This window comes from Sapajus apella, unplaced genomic scaffold (assembly GCF_009761245.1).
Source record: "Sapajus apella isolate SASKATOON/1434 unplaced genomic scaffold, GSC_monkey_1.0 scaffold87, whole genome shotgun sequence".
Classification (NCBI taxonomy): domain Eukaryota; kingdom Metazoa; phylum Chordata; class Mammalia; order Primates; family Cebidae; genus Sapajus; species Sapajus apella.
This window is the reverse complement of record NW_022437027.1, coordinates 419,800-437,708: the sequence shown is the minus strand read 5'-3', so window position 1 is coordinate 437,708 and position 17,909 is coordinate 419,800. Positions and strand designations below refer to the sequence as shown.

General features: G+C 39.1%; 1 protein-coding gene across 2 annotated transcripts in view; it reads left to right on the top strand.

Annotated features, from left to right (window-relative positions):
- Window positions 1–2,640: 2,640 nt before the first annotated feature.
- The window catches only part of AP1AR (adaptor related protein complex 1 associated regulatory protein), a 38,516-nt gene continuing 23,247 nt past the window's right edge, over window positions 2,641–17,909 (top strand). For both annotated transcript variants that reach the window (XM_032254739.1, XM_032254738.1), the window contains exon 1: window positions 2,641–3,099. In XM_032254739.1, coding sequence (XP_032110630.1) covers window positions 3,017–3,099 — 83 coding nt within the window. In that variant the 5' untranslated portion in view covers window positions 2,641–3,016. The remainder of the gene's footprint in view (window positions 3,100–17,909) is intronic.

Here is a 17,909-nt window from a genome sequence, read left to right as displayed (position 1 = left end):
ACAATATATTATACTAAGTACTCGATAGTGTTTAATCATTTATCCTAACAACAAAGGCAAATTTTGTTTAGTGCTTAATCCTTTATCCTAACAACAAAGGCAAATTTTGTTATCTCATTATCTCCACTATTTATAGTGGTCATATTTAGTTCTCTATGTAAATTTTGGTAATGCTCAGTGAGTTAAAAGTATGACTTTGTGTCCATATTTGGAATAATGTCATAATAGAGAACATAGAATTCTTCCCCATGAAGGGACCACATAACCTCCACACCAAACATAATAGTAGCAAATGATCTCAAAATGACAAAAAGTGATTAATAGTCAATAGAGGAGGTCTGAGCAGAGGAGAAATTCAGATTTGGAGCCACATAATCCAGAAGACAACTGGGGATACGTGCTGTATTCTGATGGACTCCCGAGTACCTATGAGAAAAAAAACTTTCCTTTCAACTTCAGAATAAAATACTTGAGAAAAGATAACGTTGTGGTTTTTTTTTTTTAAAACTTGTATTTTAGGTTCAGGGATACATGTGCAGGTTTGTTATATAAGCTCACGTCATAGGGATTTGTTGTGCAGATTATTTCGTCACCCAGGTATTAATAAGCCTAGTACCCAAGAGAAGAGAATTTTGAAAGGGATGGGGAAAAAGGTGAGAAGTTCCGCTACCTGTGGGCAGGTGGGATGTCTCTAGCAAGCTGACAGTAAGCAGTAATCATTTTAGATAATCTTTCTTTTTTTGAGACAGGGTCTGGCTTGTTACCCAGGCTGGAGTGCAGTGGTTAGATCTCGGCTCATTGCAACCTTGACTTGCTGAGCTCAAGCAATTCTCCCAGCTCAGCCTCCTGAGTAGCTGGGAATACAGGTACATACCACCATAGCCAACTATTTTTTGTAGAGACAGGGTGTTGCCATGTTGCTCAGGCTGGTCTCGAACACCCGGACTCAAGCCATCTGCCCACCTCAGCCTCCGAAACTTCTGGGATTACAGGCATGAGCCACTGCGCCTGGTTCCACTGTAGATAATGTTTGTGTCTCTTACTGATAAGTTAAATATTCTGCCTGGCCAACTGTCATATAAATAAACTTTTTGAAATGATGGGGGTCTTGCTGTTCTCCAGGCTGAACTCAAATTCCTGGACTCAAACTCTCCTACCTCTGACTTCTGAGTAGCTGGGACTACAGTTACGTGCCACCACGCCCAACTCTAAATGAACTCTCTAGTAATGATGAATTAAATGTATAAACCTTATCAGAATACACGTGACTATGGTCGTTACTGATTTTATACCCATGCCCAAATGTAAGAGTTGAGGAAGCAGTACTGTACCACCGCAGAAAGCATAGGCCTGTCAGGAGGCCTGAGTTTTCTTCATATTATACTTTAAATATATAATATAATTAAATGAGGAAATCATTTAATTCCTCAAAGACTACTCTTTCTCAACCATAAAACAAAGTTTATCTGCCTCTCAAACATTCATTCCAGTTACGGGTTTTTTCCCCTGCTAATTCTGCTTAATAGCACATTGGAAGGACAAAAGAAAATGCAATCACTATTTAGGAAGCCATTCGGTCATTCTAACATTCACTCAAAGCAGACCATTAGGCCAAATGTTATGCTATGCATCTGATTACAAAAAAAACCTAAAACCCAAATAAAAGTAGTTAAGTAGCAGTGCTAAGATTGAAACCAGATAGGTATTTAAAGAAGTAAGAAAATGATACTTCAGAGATTTTATCAATAAAAATTTTCTAAAATGTAACAAGTTTTCTATGTTTAATTAAACAGGCTAAAAACCTGATGTGTCCAGCCCATGAAAGCATCCTCATATCCACTGGACTAGGTGTCTTTTAAGCCACATCTTGTATCTGTTGTGAGGCCAATTGTTGCCAAGACCCGAGTTACACAGCAGCACTTGAGGAGAGGGCTACAGACGGGACACATCAGAGCAGCTTTCTCTTCCCATCTATAGCAGTTCTGGCAGCATGCTTGGAATGGCAAGGCTGGTGTCCCAGAAAAACCCCAGCCCTCTTGCCAATTTCCTCTGAACCCCAACTACCCGACCCAAAATTACTTGAGGATTTGATTTTAAACAAAACAAAATGAGACCAACAGTGCACCATTAAGCTTCCCTACAACACTGACAGTATGGAGATTGAGACGCAAACCAGAGACCAGAAAACATCTTGGTGCATTCAAAGTAACCCCAGACAGTCCCTGACACTATTTTCCACTTATGATGCAACATTAACAAAAACTAAGCACACCGTGCAGAGAAACGCCCCTTCCCACTCAGGACTTCATGACTTCCGGCCTGGGGCTCTAGCCCCTCACACGCCTTTGAAACAAAGTTCCAAGGCTGAGCCTTAACCATGCCACGCCCAGCGTGTTCGGGACGAAGGTGCCCGAAACTGCAACGAGAGAAGGAAAATTCCTAGTCAGGTCAAGGTCCAACAAAACAAACATTCGCAAGCGGGAACTGAGCCGTTTCCGAGGCAGAGGCAGCTGAACCAAGAGCGAGCGGAAGTGACTTAAAGGCCGGTCGCCGGAGGAGGCGGGACCCCAAGGCAGCGCGCCCAATTGGGGCGCGGGAGAGGCCGGGGGTGTGGCAGCGTCGGCGGCGAGCGTGGGCCTGGGAGCGCTGGGGGGCGGGGCCAGGGTGCTTGGCTAGCGGGGACTGGCCTCCTTCGGCGTTGGAGGCGGTCAGTCGTGCTGGGCTCGGGGCTGAGACGAGAGGGGCCATGCGGACGGCGAGGGGGTACAGAGCCTTCAGCCCGGTGCTCCTCCCTCGCGCGGCGGTGGCTTGGCGGCCGCTGGAGTAAACACTGCCTTTGTTCCTAACGCCTCATCCCTTTCGTCGTCCCGGCCCCTCACACCGCCGCGCTCCGGCCGGCCCGCCCTTGGTCCCTAAACCCCATTTCGGCTCTTGCCGCGCGGATGCGGCTGCGGAGCCTGGGTTTGGGCACTGAGCAGGAGGAGGAGGAGGAGCGGCGGCGCCTGGGCGGCATGCGATGGGGAACTGCTGCTGGACGCAGTGCTTCGGGCTGCTCCGCAAGGAAGCGGGGCGGCTGCAGCGAGTAGGCGGCGGCGGAGGGTAAGCCCGCTGGGGGAGGGGCCCGGTCTCCGTGGCTCCTCCTATTCAGCCCCCGGCGGGGAATCCCTTTCACTGTCCCCCAGCGGCTGGAGGTGGCGGCCGAGAGCCCTGCTACACTCACTGCTTAGCAGACGTCAAACGGGTGGTCTCGTGGAGGCCCAGTCTGGGGGCCGGTCTCAGGGCCTCCTTGGAAAGAGGTAGAAGAGGGGGCGGGGTGTCGCTCCTGCCAGGGTGCCCTGTCACGCGGGGAAGGAGTCACGGGAGACATCATCTCCAGGAAACAAGGGGCAGCCTCGCGCTAATAGGCTTTAGGTCCGGCTCCACGGCAACCTGGACACACCCTGCACTGAACTTGGGTTTAATGCCAAAGCTAGTATATTCCTGTATCTCACCCTCTCTTTGTCCCTGATAGAACAGTTGGGATCTGGCTCCAGAGTTAATGCCGCAGATTAATTTTAAGTACTAGTCATTTGGATGCTGGAATAAAATAAGGTTCCAGATACTGATGAACTCTTTGATAGCTACAAAGACTTGCTGAATTGCAGGGTTTCCAGTGGGTATTCAGATTCTTGGTGCTGATAACTACAGGGGCAGTGTGTAATTTTTTCATATTAAGTTTTTGAAATTTCGAGAGGAATGCCTTGTCCTGATTGCTACTCAAACGTCCTGTAACATTAGGTAAATTGTAGTCCTTTTGAACATCACTTCTCTTGAGTAAACCTGGGATGTGCTTAGGTTTTGTATATGCACCATCCACAGAATAGCAATTTCATAATTCCGTTTTTGTGTTTTTTATTTCATAAATATTGAAAAAATTAGAGCAAATTCCTTTGGAGTTGGCTTTGTTGTTATTAAATATCCTTCAGGAATTCAAACCAAGAATTGAAAATCTGAACCAAGCCAGTTTGTGTAAGGAATAAGACTATTTCGCACTTTCTGGAACAAATTGTTAATTTTTCATAATCTGTTCCATTTAACCAACATTATTGGGTAATAACAGTGTTCAACATAAACTGAAACTAAATGATCATAACTTGAATCTTTGGTAGTGGAGATCTTTTAAAATATAATACGATTCTCATTCATTTATCAGGCGTTATGCCACCTCTCTGATACAAAGTAGCTAAGGTTTTACATAAGTATCCCCAGAATGGAAGGACAAGGATTTGCAGTTTTGTGCCTAGTTTAATAATTTGATATCCCTGATTTATGAGTTCTTACTGTTGAATGGGACATGACAGCTGTTTTATCTTGTCAACCAGAATCATCTGATTTAAGTATTTCTAATTGTTGTGTGTGAATGCAACTTACAACGTCAAGCTGCTTAAGTAGTGTTGTCCAAGAGCTAGATACCACAGAGTCTTTGTTTTTACTATTATTTATAGTTATGTTACAGGACATTAAATTCTAACTCTAAGAAAGTTGGGGGTGGGGATTTCTTACATTCTAAATGGGTAAGCAAAAAACTTTGTATTTGACTTTGGACTGCATGATGTGTCTGTGGGATTTTAGTTTAGTTTTGTTTTTTTCATGTGGTCTCTGTGGAGTACAGCATTAAAATTGTAGGTTCTACTCCCTCAGCTTATGAGCTTGACAACACAGGAAAGTGGCAGGAGGAAATCCATGAATCAGCGTGACTGTTAATTGTCTGTAGATGTGCCATAAAAACATAAGTAGGTTGATTATTTCTTATCTGAAATACTTGGTTTGGATTCAGATTTTTTTTTAGATTTTGGAATGTTTGTTTGCATTAGATACTGGATTCGTATCTGAACATCTGAAATCCAGAATTCTCCAATGAGCATTTCCTTTGAGTATCATGTGGACACACAAAAAGTTTCAGATTTTGGAATATTTCAGATTTTGGAGCATTTCAGATTTTGGGTTTTGGGGTTAGGTATACTCAGCCTGATGTTGGATGTTTCCTGTTTGTGAGCAAAACTCCTTGAACAAGTCCCGTAGAGGCAGTGAGAGTTAGTTTGTAGGTTGTGAACACTGTCATCTAAAATCATATAATGATGATATTGATCCTATTACTTTAAGTCTATAAACATAGGATTTGACAGTTCTCTTACTTGAATTTTCTGATTATTATTTAATAGCAATTTTAATATTGTTTCAGCAGCTTTTAGTAAGCATGTAGACTCAGATGAATATAGTTATTTGTTCAGTAAGGTTAAATTCACTTATTTTAATTTTTTTTTTAATCAACTGTTAGTTTCAATTTTTTTTCAAGTATAGACCTGGATAGTTAACTAGTAGTTCTTTTAAGGGTGAAAAAGTTTAAGAGTAGTCACAGAAACTTGATCTTATATGTCATTGTAGTGACGACAGAAGAAGAGGGTGTCCTCAACTCTTTGAGCTTGTTTTAAGCTGGACTTCACAGGGATGCTTTATGATCTAAGGCCTGGTTTCTTAGCCTTGCTGATTGGCATACCCCTGGGAAATCTCAAAATCAGATCACTCATTTTTTACTATTCAATCTCAAAATAACTTTATATACTAGGGAATTCTAGTATTACATATTCTAGGATATCTGTTTCAACAGTCAAAATATCAATATCGGTGTTGAGGTGTGTTGAGGCATGTTGGAAGCCTTACTACTAATAAAGTTATTTGGTGATAAAGCAGAGAGAATTAAACATCTTTAAGGAATAAAAAGTAGACATCCTAATGAGTCATACTTCTTCACTGGAGTTTTGTCTGCCAACACTTTCTACAGGGCTCCATCTGCTGGTCAGTTCTGTTTCTCTGGGCAGGTCTTTGTATAGACTTTTGTTAGTTTTTTCTTTCTCAGATGGAAGATCCAACTAAGTTTTATTGTGTTATATTTAATTATTTCTGTATTACTTTATAATTCCACACAGTAATTCCACTTAAACTATAGTTTTGTAGAAAGATATAACAAGATTTTGTATTCTTATCAATATGTAACGTATGTTGGCCTTGTTGGCTCTGGCAGCAAAGTTGCTTTCAGGCAATAGTTTACAGTTATTTGCTTTTCCATTCCTAGTAAAAATGATTTTAATAATAACTGTCAACATTCCATTATTCCCTATGTGCCAGGCACTGTTCTAAGTACTTTACATGATCTCACTCCTCCCGCAATCCTGTGAGGCAAGTAAGTACTATTATATATAGTATAGGTTGAAAACTGAAACTTAGAAAGTTGACCATTCCCAAGATAGCAGAGCTGGGTTTGCAACCCAGGTCCGTCTGAATTCAGAGTTCTTATCCTTAACCGCCACAAATAGCTCATGGTACATTATTCTATAGGTAAACACGTGGTTGCTTTCTCTCTCATTGCAGTATCTCGAACTTTGTCACCACAAGAACTTGTTAATATACCTGAACAACTTGACTCTTTATTTTGTGTGATAAGCTTTTTCTTAAAACTATGCACTTGATCCCTGCAACATCACTTTTATCTTATTTTCCTGTTTCTCTCCTAGCTATTCTTTATCTAGTAAACCTGGCATTTTTCCTGTCTTCTCTTTTTTGTTTAATTTCCTTCACATGTATGTTACCTGCCCCTGAATAAATTTTACCCATTCCTATGATTTTAACCACCACTACTTCCAAATCTTATCTTCTGCTTGTACATCTTTTCAGTTGTCTACCTAAGAGATACTCTTGGATATATTCAATTAAATCTCTATATATTCTTTTCAGTCTCTTCTTACACATACTGAACCTGTTTTCTTCCTCTCTTCTGCCATAAACATTGCCTTTCAAACTGCTTGGTCAGCAGCTTCCAGACTACTGTCTCTATTATAGCTCATACTTAGCCCATCCTCCCTTCCTGTCATGAGTTAGGCTTTCTAAAACCCATATTGGATTGTGTCTTTCCTTTGCTGAGCAGCTTCTGTCTGCTCCCTGATTCCCATAGCTAAATTTCTAAGTCTTTTTTTTTTTTTTTTTTTTTTTTCTGAGAAGTCTCACCCTCTCGCCCAAGCTGGAGTGCAGTGGCGTGATCCCGGCTTACTGCAGCATCCGCCTCCAGGAGTTAAGTGATTCTCCTGCCTCAGCCCTGCAAGTAGCTGGGATTACAGGCACCTGCTACCATGCCTGGCTAATTTTTATATTTTTTTAATTATTTTTTTTCTTTTATTTTTATTGCATTTTAGGTTTTGGGGTACATGTGAAGAACATGCAAGATTGTTGCATAGGTACACTCATGGCAGTGTGATTTGCTGCCTTCCTCCCCATCACCTACATCTGGCATTTCTCCCCATGCTATCTCTCCCCAACTCCCCATGCTATCTCTGCCCAACTCCCCACCCCCCGCTGTCCCTCCCCTATTTCCCCCCCGACAGACCCCAGTGTGTCATGCATGCTCCCCTCCCTGTGTCCATGTGTCCTCATTGTTCAACACCCACCTATGAGTGAGAACATGCGATGTTTGATTTTCTGTTCTTGTGTCAGTTTGCTGAGAATGATGGTTTCCAGGTTCATCCATGTCCCTACAAAGGACATGAACTCATCGTTTTTGATGGCTACATAGTATTCCGTGGTGTATATGTGCCACATTTTCCCTGTCCAGTCTATCATCAATGGGCATTTGGGTTGGTTCCAGGTCTTTGCTATTGTAAACAGTGCTGCAGTGAACATTCATGTGCATGTGTCCTTATAGTAGAATGATTTATAATGCTTTTTTGGTATTTTTAGTAGAGACGGGGTTTCACCATGTTGACCAGGTGGGTCTCAAACTCCTGACTGCAAGCAATCCACCCACCTCCGCCTCCCAAAGTGCTAGGTTACAGGCATGAGCCACAGCATCCGGCCCTAAACTTCTAAATATTTTTTCCTCCTGTGACAGCATGATGAATTACATGGCATTCAAATGTATAGCATAATGTCCATTTGTATACTCAGGATTATATGCAGTTCTATATTTGAGTTTTCATAATCTCTGTCAAAAAAAAAGTCAGAATACAAATCTGTGAGAAAAACATTAAAAGAATAACATTAAAGCTATTCTAATTTTTAAAAACACTTGTCATTCATAAATCTTAGCATTTTAACTTTTTTGATAAATTATCCTCCCAGCTACTAGTATCAAGTTTAAACTTCTGACAAAGCAATATAAGCTTAACCTGCTTTTACCAGTGTTATTCTCTGCCACCCTCTCACTTACCACTTGTAATATCCTAAATACCTGATAGACTATGCTTGTTCTTGTTTTTCTAATATACAGTGGTTTGTTTTTTTTTTTCTTCCCCAAGACGGAGTTTTGCTCTGTGTTGCCTAGGCTGGAGTACAGTGGGTGCAATCTTGGCTCACTGTAACCTCTGCCTCCCAGGTTCAAGCAATTCTCCTGCCTCAGCCTCCTGAGTAGCTGGGATTACAGGCATGCACCACCACACCCGGCTAATTTTTGTATTTTTAGTAGAGACAGGGTTTCACCATGTTGACCAGGGTGATCTTGAACTCCTGACCTCATGATCCGCCCACCTCAGCCTCCCAAAGTGCTGGGATTATAGGCATGAGCCACCATGCCCAGCCAAATATAGTGTTTTCTAACCCTATGCCTTTATTTATAAGATTTCTTTTCTTTTTCTTTCTTTTTTTTTTCTAAGACAAGGTCTCATTCTGTTGCCCAGGCTGGAGTGCAGTGGTGTGATCTCGGCTTACTAAAACCTCTGCCTCCCGGGCTCAAGCAATTCTCCTACCTCAGCCTCCCAAATAGCTGGGACTACAGGTGTGGGCCACCACGCTTGGCTAATTTTTGTTAGAAACACACAGGGTTTCACCATGTTGCCCATGCTGGTCTCGAACTCCTGAACTTAAGTGATCTGCACAGCTCAGCCTCCCTCAGTGTTGGGATTACAGGCATGAGTCATTGCATCTGGCCTCTATGATATTTCTTCTTTTTCTAGTTTTTGGTGAGCTTTCACTTATCTTTACCTTACCTTACTTACCTTCCCTATGAAACCTGCTCCAAACCTCTGAAACCATATTATCTCCTTGAGGAAATATTTTCTGTGGGCTTATTTCTGTTCTATATCAAGGGTTGGCAAACTTTTTTCTGTAATGGGCCAGATAATAAGTATTTTAGGGTTGGCAGGTGGTGTGGTCTGCCCTAACTACTGAAGTTTACTGTTTTAGTGCAAGAGCAGCCATAGACAGTGTTTCAGCAAATGAGTGTGGCTATGTTTCAATACAACCTTATTTACAAAAATGGGCAGAGGGCCAGATTTGGCCAGTGGGCCATAGTTGCCAACTCCTGGTTCCAAGTACCATGATGTAGGCTGAGAGCTCCTTAAGGTCAAAGCCTGTTTTATATCTCTCTTCATTCTCGGTATCTTGCTGAATGAACAGCCAGAAGAGTTATTTGAACTTACAGGATCTATAAAACAGTAATTTCTCCTATCCTTCATTTTTTTTAAGGCCTAAAGATAATTCCCTAACTTCGGCAAAAACACCGCAGGTCCACATACTTAAAGACATATCCTACCAGTTTTATATTGACTCACTATTTTTTATAGAGATTACATTGAGTACCTTTGAGAATTTTTAAAATACTTATTATAATATATATTGCTTAAATATAGAAATCAATGGTGGCAGTATTAAGAGATTTATTTTGGTTTACTGTATGTTTGTCAGTTTTGAAAAATATAAAAGTGTAAGGTGTTTTTTCGGAATATCAGAAGTTAGAAAGGAAAACAGTAGTGGATTTGAATGGATGTGGATTTCTTAAACATTCTTTGTTAAACCTTAAAGACTCCCTAAGGCTCTGTTCTGAATCTCATTTTATTCTTCCCTAATACATTTTTCTTCTTTAATGTACTTTTCCTGGGTGATGGTACATCACCTGTATGTTAATGAGTTCAGTCATCTCAGTTTGAGCTCTGCAATATCTAATTGCTATTGTATAGTTCCACTTGGCTATCAAACATAACCGTAAATTCATTTTGTAAAGCTGAATTCATCTTTGTTTCCTTCTGGTAGTCCTTTCCTCCTTTTTTCTCTTTAAGCCCCAGCCTTTTCTACTACCTTGTGAGTGGTATATGTAGTCACCTAAGTCATGAAACTAAGAATCATACCAAGTTCCTTCCTGTTACTCACCCTTCAAACCCAGGTTATCGAGTCCCTACCTTCTGAATGGCCTCTACAGGTTAGATCTTTCTAACATCTGTATCCCCTCTGCCTTAGAACAGACCCTTCTGTCCTCTATATTTGTAGTTCTACCCTCCTGATATGCACTTTTGAACGTGTCTCCCTAATCCGAAAACCAAAAGGAAAGTAACATAAAACCTTACGTAGATTCCAGTCTTCTGTCGACCTCTAGCTGTTACCCTGACTACCATATCTCCCTCCACCTATTACCCTATCTCCTGTCTTTTCCCTTACATAATTTCCTTAGGAATTGTCTAGTCTTGCCTAGTCTGGATGTCTATTTCCCCGCTTCTCATTCAGTCTTCAAGGTAACCTAATGTTCACCTTCCCTGCTGCTGTTCCCCTATGCGTATTCATTTTCTTCTTCTCAGTCATGACATTTTAGAGTCCTTCAAAACTTACAGAAGACTTTTCTCACACTGTACTCTTCTTAAGGAATGACATGCATGTAGCTGCTAATCTAGGAGTTGTCTTTGACACTGTTCATCATCCCACATTTCGAGTCCATCTCCAAGACCAGATGATATTTTTTTGCCTCTTAAATAACTTTTCAGTCCACCCACTTCTCTCACTGCTGCCACTTTAATCCAAGCTGTCGTCATTTGTTGCCTAGATTTCCAGTAATTCTGTGTGTATTTCTCATTCGCCATTCTCTGACACTACTTTGTTTACTTTGTTTTCCTTCATAGCACTTACCATTCCATGACTTTCTAGACTCTGAGTATTTGTCAGTTGACTGTTCTCCCTTAATAGAGTATAAATTTCATGTGATCAGAGGCTTTAATTTATTTCTGTATCTCCAGTGCACCAGCAGTGCTTGTCACATAGTAGGTGCTCAGTAAATATTTGTTGGCTGAGTGAATAGACTCAATAAATATTTGTTGACTGAGTAAATAGACTATCAAGACTATAGTCTACCCACATATATTCCTGACCTTTTTCAATTTATCCTGCACCTGGAGTCAAAGTGATCTTAAATGCACATCCGATACTCTGGTTTCTCTTCAGAATCGATAAATCTTTTGCCTTTTAAATGCAAATCTGTGACACAAATACAACATAAATTCTTAAGTGGCTTACCAAACTTATAGGATAAAGACTGTAATCTTTAATGGGGCTTTCAAGGTTCTGTGTTATCTTTTCCTTGCCTACCTTTTCTTTCTCCTTTTCTTTTTTTCTTTTTTCTTTATGTGTGTCATACTCTTCCTTGAATCTATTTCTTTCCTTTTTACTTAGATAACTCCTATTCACTCATCTTGTAGATGCCAGCTTAAGAATTATTTCCTACAGAAGTCTTCCAAAACCATCTCCTACCCTCCAGAGGGTAAGTCTGTATACCATCATGGAACCATCTGCTTTTCTTCTGTTCACATTCTTAATTTATAGTTATACTGAAATAGTGTGATTATTTGGTTAATGTCTGTCTGCTGCTCTCAGTAAAGGGAAGGAGTTTATGCCTGTTTTTGCATACCATTTAAGGAATACCCAGCTCTTAGTTAAGTGCCTAGTACATATTACATGTTCAGTAAATACTTGTTGGCAGAATTAACGAATACAGTATCTTGAATATGTCAGGTTCTTCTCACTCCCCCTTGCCTTTGGTACCAGCTGCTCCCTGAAACATCTTTTTCATCTGCTTGGAGGCCTGGCTTATTCCTCTGCCTGAGGCTGATTTTTGATGACACCTCATCTGAACATATGCCCTTTTAAAACATAGTCGTTGTTAATTTACCTATGTGTCTATCCTATTAGACTGTAAGCCTTTCGGTTACACGGGTTTAAAATATTTCAAATGTATAGCTATGCATGATACTGTATTTTAAATACATGTCTATCCCTGTCACTCAGTAACTTGGGAAAATAAAAAATTGGAAGATTCAATGGCATAGATACATAAGTGGCAACAGCTTCCAAAAGAAGAGGCTTGTCAGTGATTTCAGATGCTGCACACAGATTCCAGAGGATGAATAGGAAAGAACTAAAAGACCTTTAAGGTCCTTTCTGATTATTAGTTTCCTTTAAATCGGGCTCTTAAAGGTAATGACTATTTTTTAAACCCTTACATTTTGTCTTTGACATGTTGCGACGGAAGATTTGTCTTCTTTCTACCAAGGCATACAATTAATTTTTTGAACATATTCTTTCTAAGTGTGTCTATTAGGAAGCAGCTTATTAAACAGTAAATATGATTACTATTACGACCTGTATTATTCAGGGCTCTCCAGAGAAATTGAACCACTAGGAGATATCTGTGTTTCTATGTCTATGTGTAGATATATATATTAATATATATAAAATGAGAACGGTCATAAGGAGTTGCCTTGGCCGGGCATGGTGGCTCATGCCTATAATCCCAGCACTTTGGAAGGCTGAGGCGGGTGGATCACTTGAGGTCAGGAGTTCAAAACCAGACTGTCCAACATGGCAAAACCCCGTCTCTACTAAAAATACAAAAAATTAGCTGGGCATGGTGGTGCATGCCTGTAATCCCAGCTACTTCGGAGGCTGAGGCAGGAGAATCTCTTGAACCTGGGAGGCGGAGGTTGTAATGAGCCAAGATTGTGCCACTGCACTCCAGCCTGGGCAACAAACTCATCCCAAAAAATAAATAAATAAATAAATAAATAAATAAGGAGTTGCCTTATTTGATTATGGAAGTTAAGTCCCACAATCTGTTATTTGCAAGCTGGAGACCCAGAAAAGCTGGTCCTGTAAATCACAATTCATGGGCAGGAGAAGACCAGTGTGTTCAGCTCAAACAGTCAAATAGAGAGAATTCAATTCAACCTTCCTTCAACTTTTTTGTTCTGTTCAGGCCCTGAATGGATTGGATGATGGCCACCCACTCACCTTGGAAAGGGCGACTTGTTTTATTCAGTCCACCAATTCAAATATGAGTCTGTTCTGTAACACCCTTGCAGATGCACCAGATAGGGTGTTTAGCCAGATATCTGGGCATCTGGTGACCCAGCCATGTTGACATATAAAATTAACCGTCACATCACCTATGTCACTCCTATCCCTACCTGGAAAAATCTTGATTTTATCTTTGAGATTTGAGCGGTTAAATCTCAATTGAAATATTTGATACTAATTGAAAAGCAATGTTTCCATCATCTTCTATGTAATAGTTTTTGCCAGGCATTAGATTTGTAATCTTTCCAGTCTTCTGTCTTGGGAAGCTTTTAATTTTTAATAGACTTGGGAACAATTTACCGTGATTCTTCATCATTTATTTATAGTGTCAAGCAAAAGATATAGGGAAAGACTTTTTTATTTTATTCTAACAGATATAAATAAAAATATAAAGAAAAGGAACAATATCATTGTAGAATTTGTGAGAATTTTTCAGTTACTTTTTGCTTGTCACTTTGATATGAGTATTTACCTATGTAAAATAAAATGAAAAGCATAAAATACTGCATTTTAAGCCTATTCTTAACAAGACTGTTTTTATCTTTAATAAAAGTATCTTGAAACCTACCTGATAACATCGATAAGTAAATATGTATGCAAGTATCTTCACTTTTGTACCCTGTTAGTTTCAAATTCTTCCAAAGTTCTATATATGCCTCTATCATTCAGAGTATTATGCACCAGGAACCAGTCATAGCCTTCCTTTTCTACCTCTCTGAGGTCCTTTACATGTTTGAATCTGTCTTAGGATGTGTTGCCATAAAGGCGTATCTGAGGCTGGGTAATTTATAAAGAAAAAATGGTTTACTTGGCTCACAATTTTGATGTCTGGAAAAGTTCAGGGTTCGACATCTGCATCTGGTAAGATACAGACTGCTTCTACTAGTGGCAAAAGGTAAAAGGAAGCCAGTGTGTGCAGAAATTACATGGCAAAAGAGGAAACAAGGAGCGGGTGCCAGGCTCTTTTTAACAACCAGCTCTCTTGGGAACTCACTCACAACCATGAGGATAAGGTTGGCACCAAGCCATTCATGAGGGATCCGCCCCCATTACCTCAATGCCTCCCATTAGGTCCCACCCCTAACAACGGAGATCAAATTTAAACATGAGATTTTTAGTGGACGAACATCCAAACTATAACACAATCCACTCTCACAACTTCAGTAGTTGTAAAGTGGATACACAGAAGCTTACATTCCTTCATTTAGAGACAGCTTACAGGACTGTAAGAATTACATGTAAATGAATGCCCATGGATGACTTGGAGGAACTCTGTAGACTATTAAGAGGAAAAGTACACTTCTATTTTCTTTTGTTTTTGGAGCCTCTTTCTTTCAGCTGCTCAACTTTCACCCTAATTAACACAACTAAATATACATGTTCTTGAATAGAATTGTGGGTTGTTACCCAAATAGCTTCTCAACTTCCTCTTTGCTCCAGGGCACGTGACTGGATTCATGAAAGTGAAATGCACATATTATGTGCTCGTAATCATTTTCTTCATAGCTCAGCTTTATATGATAATGTTATATTGCTAGAGAATTCTTCTAGCTTCTCACATCACTTTGTCCTTTATTGTTTCACTGCTGACATTTAAGTCTTATATCTTGGATTTACCGCATTTATTTTTCTTTTGTACTTTCACTCTTGATACTGCTGCTTTCATACATCCCCATGTGGATTCTGACACTTCTACCATCATCTCCTTATTTTCCAGTCCATCTCCCAAACTAGATGATTTTTATCTTCTAAATATTTCTTTTTAATCCCTCCACTTTTCTCTCTGACACCACCCTAGTCCAACTTATTTCTTGCTTAGCCTCAAATTTGATTGCATAAATTATTCCTGCATTCATTCTATGCATTTATCTCCACTCACTGTTTAGGACTTGTATGGTTCTTGGCACTTGCAGGAACAGCTTCTTATATGAACCAAGGTTTACTTCTGATTCAGTCATTAATTTCTATTTCTGTGCAGTGTTGTATTGTTTGAATAGGCCATAATTACTTACCCTTCTGTTGATGGGCATTTAGATCATTTCCAACTTCATTTTTTTTTTTTCTTTTTCTTTTACAAACTACCTCAATTTGTGCAAAGAGATCAGTGTCTCTTTGTACACATGGACAGAAGATTCTTTATGTGGATATACCTAGGAGTGAACCTGCTGAGTCATAGCTTATGTACCTCTTCAAACTTAGTAGAAAAAACAAACTTCTTCAAAGCAATTATACTACTTTAAACTTTTACCAATAATGAATTTTTATTGCTCCATTTCCTAACTCTTGGGTATTGTCAGATATTTTTTCAGCCTGTTGATGTGAAATGCAATCTAATATTTTGTGAAAATTTTATTGTATAGTATTCCTATATACCAGCAATAAATAGTGCATATTTTAAAATTACCTTTTAAGATAGCAGTGAAAAAATATAAGAGGGTAGTAATCAATAATAGATATGTAAGACTAGAACAAAGTTTTTAAAGACACCATCTAAATAAATGCAGGGCAATACCATTTTCATGGGTAAACAACTCACTGTGTTTAAGATGTTCTCTACTTATTTACTAGAAAATTAGTGCATTTGCAGTTAAAATCCTAATAGGAATTTTCTGGAACTTAAGCTGATTCCAGCAATTTATATGGAAGAGCAAAGGGCCATAAAAAGGCCCACGAATTTTTAAGAAGGTAACTTGTCCTATCAGATTACAGGCTCTAATAATTTAAAAACCTGTTGTATTGCCACAAGGATAAACAAATTGGTGAACAGAATAGAATATAATACCCAGGCACTCTTAGTCAACTTGAAGGTGAAGCTCAGTAGTCTTCATTTTTAAAAGGCAATTGTTTTATGCCACAGGAAGAGAATGACTGCTTTTCTAAAACAGAGTTGTCAAGACTAAATACCTATCATTGGACAGTTTCTAAATGTATCATGCCTAGTTCAGAGACTCATAGCCATTTTTTTTTCTTTTCTACATCAACTCGCAAAGGTGTGCAGCAGTCTCCTGTCAGTAATAGTGTTATATTGATTTTTCCCCAAAGATGAGGGAGGGATACCTCCTTAGATTTACTCTTGTCATTTTCTCTTGTTTCCTATGGTGCCTCTAACATTCACACCTCCAAAAATCTCTGGTCTATATAAACGTGGAGTTTTCTTATGGAGTTATTTTGCTGTCATTATAAATGAAATTAATATGAGATTCAGTAGGTTTAGTCAGATGTTACAAATATGAAAGCAGGATTTTATAAATATGAAAACTGGATTTTAGCTTCCTTGTTTTTAAGCAATTATGTTTGCATAGTAGAAGAATCTTAGATTGCTCTGTACCAATTTACACTATAATTTTATTTAGCAAATGTAGGGAGCTCTGTACAATATGACCCACTTATAGGCTAACAATAGGTCTGAAAAAGTAGGATGGCTTTTCTCCTTTATTTTTAGATTCTTAAGCGGTTATGACTGAAAATATTAGACCAGATTTTCTTTTAACTTTAAGTGTCACCAGATTTATACACTCCTAGTTTTTACCTTTTTATGAATAATAACTTTATTAATAAAATGTTTATGAGTAATACAATTAAACTTATTTTTTTCTTAAAAGAATGTTCTAAAAGTAAATACTGTAAACAATGTTACATATATAATTAGCACTCTTTTAGATTCCAAGCTACACACATAGTATCAGAACATGCACGGCAGTGTTTTCAGCTACAGAACTGTTGATAGATTGAAAATGGAGGGGGAAGAATTAAGGAAGATCTAAAAGATACTTATCTACACTTGACCTTGGGTATATATTGAAAAGAGCTTACTTTTTGGAGTTTAGATATTTCACATAATTTTTTGTGCTAAGTTTTCAAAATCTAGTGCATATTTGACACACAGTAGCCTTTAAAGTTCAGACTAGTCACATTTCAGTTGCTCAGTAGCCACCTGTGGCTAGTGGTTATCATACTGGACAGTGCAGATCTATCCAATAGGATTGCAGTACTTCATAGGATTATTCCGGGGAGGAAATGAATATAAGACACATGTCAAAAAATAAGCTCTGTTCCTGACCTGTTGTAGGCACTCAGTAAATGCAAGCCTGTCTTTGCTCTCCATTATATTAATAACTTGCTATGTTTTGGTTTTTGTAGCATATGTAGTTGGAAACTTCAAGTCAATAAAATATTGACTTTTTTTCAAATTGAAGAAAGTAAAGTGTTATTATTTCTCTAACAGTAATTGAGAGTTAGCTTTTATAGTAGATACTGCTGCTTTTGCTCATTTTGTGTCCTGTCTTCCCTTCTAAGACTCAATTTTCACCTAAGATTATTAGAAATGTACATTAATAGTTGGCATCAGATTTCTGCTTTTAGACTATGATTTAGTTTCCTTTTGCCTCATTTTCTTTTTTTTAATGATTCTGCCCTATGTACATATAAAACTTCATTTTGAAAAATATTCTCAACTAGTACCTATGTAATAATGAAATATGACTGCACAGTACTTGGGGAACCTGAATAAGATGAGTTACGTGATTTTTCCTGTGGCTAGTTTTGCTGTCCCATCAATACATAATTTTAGGCTGGGTGTGGTGGCTTACACCTGTAATCCCAGCACTTTGGGAGGCCAAGGCACGCTGATTGCTTGAGGCCAAGAGTTCAAGACCAGCCTGGCCAATACAGCGAAACCCTGTCTCTACTAAAAATACAAAAATTAGCCAGGTATGGTCATGTGTGCCTGTAGTCCTAGCTACTTGGTGGGCTGAGGTAGGAGACTTGAGACT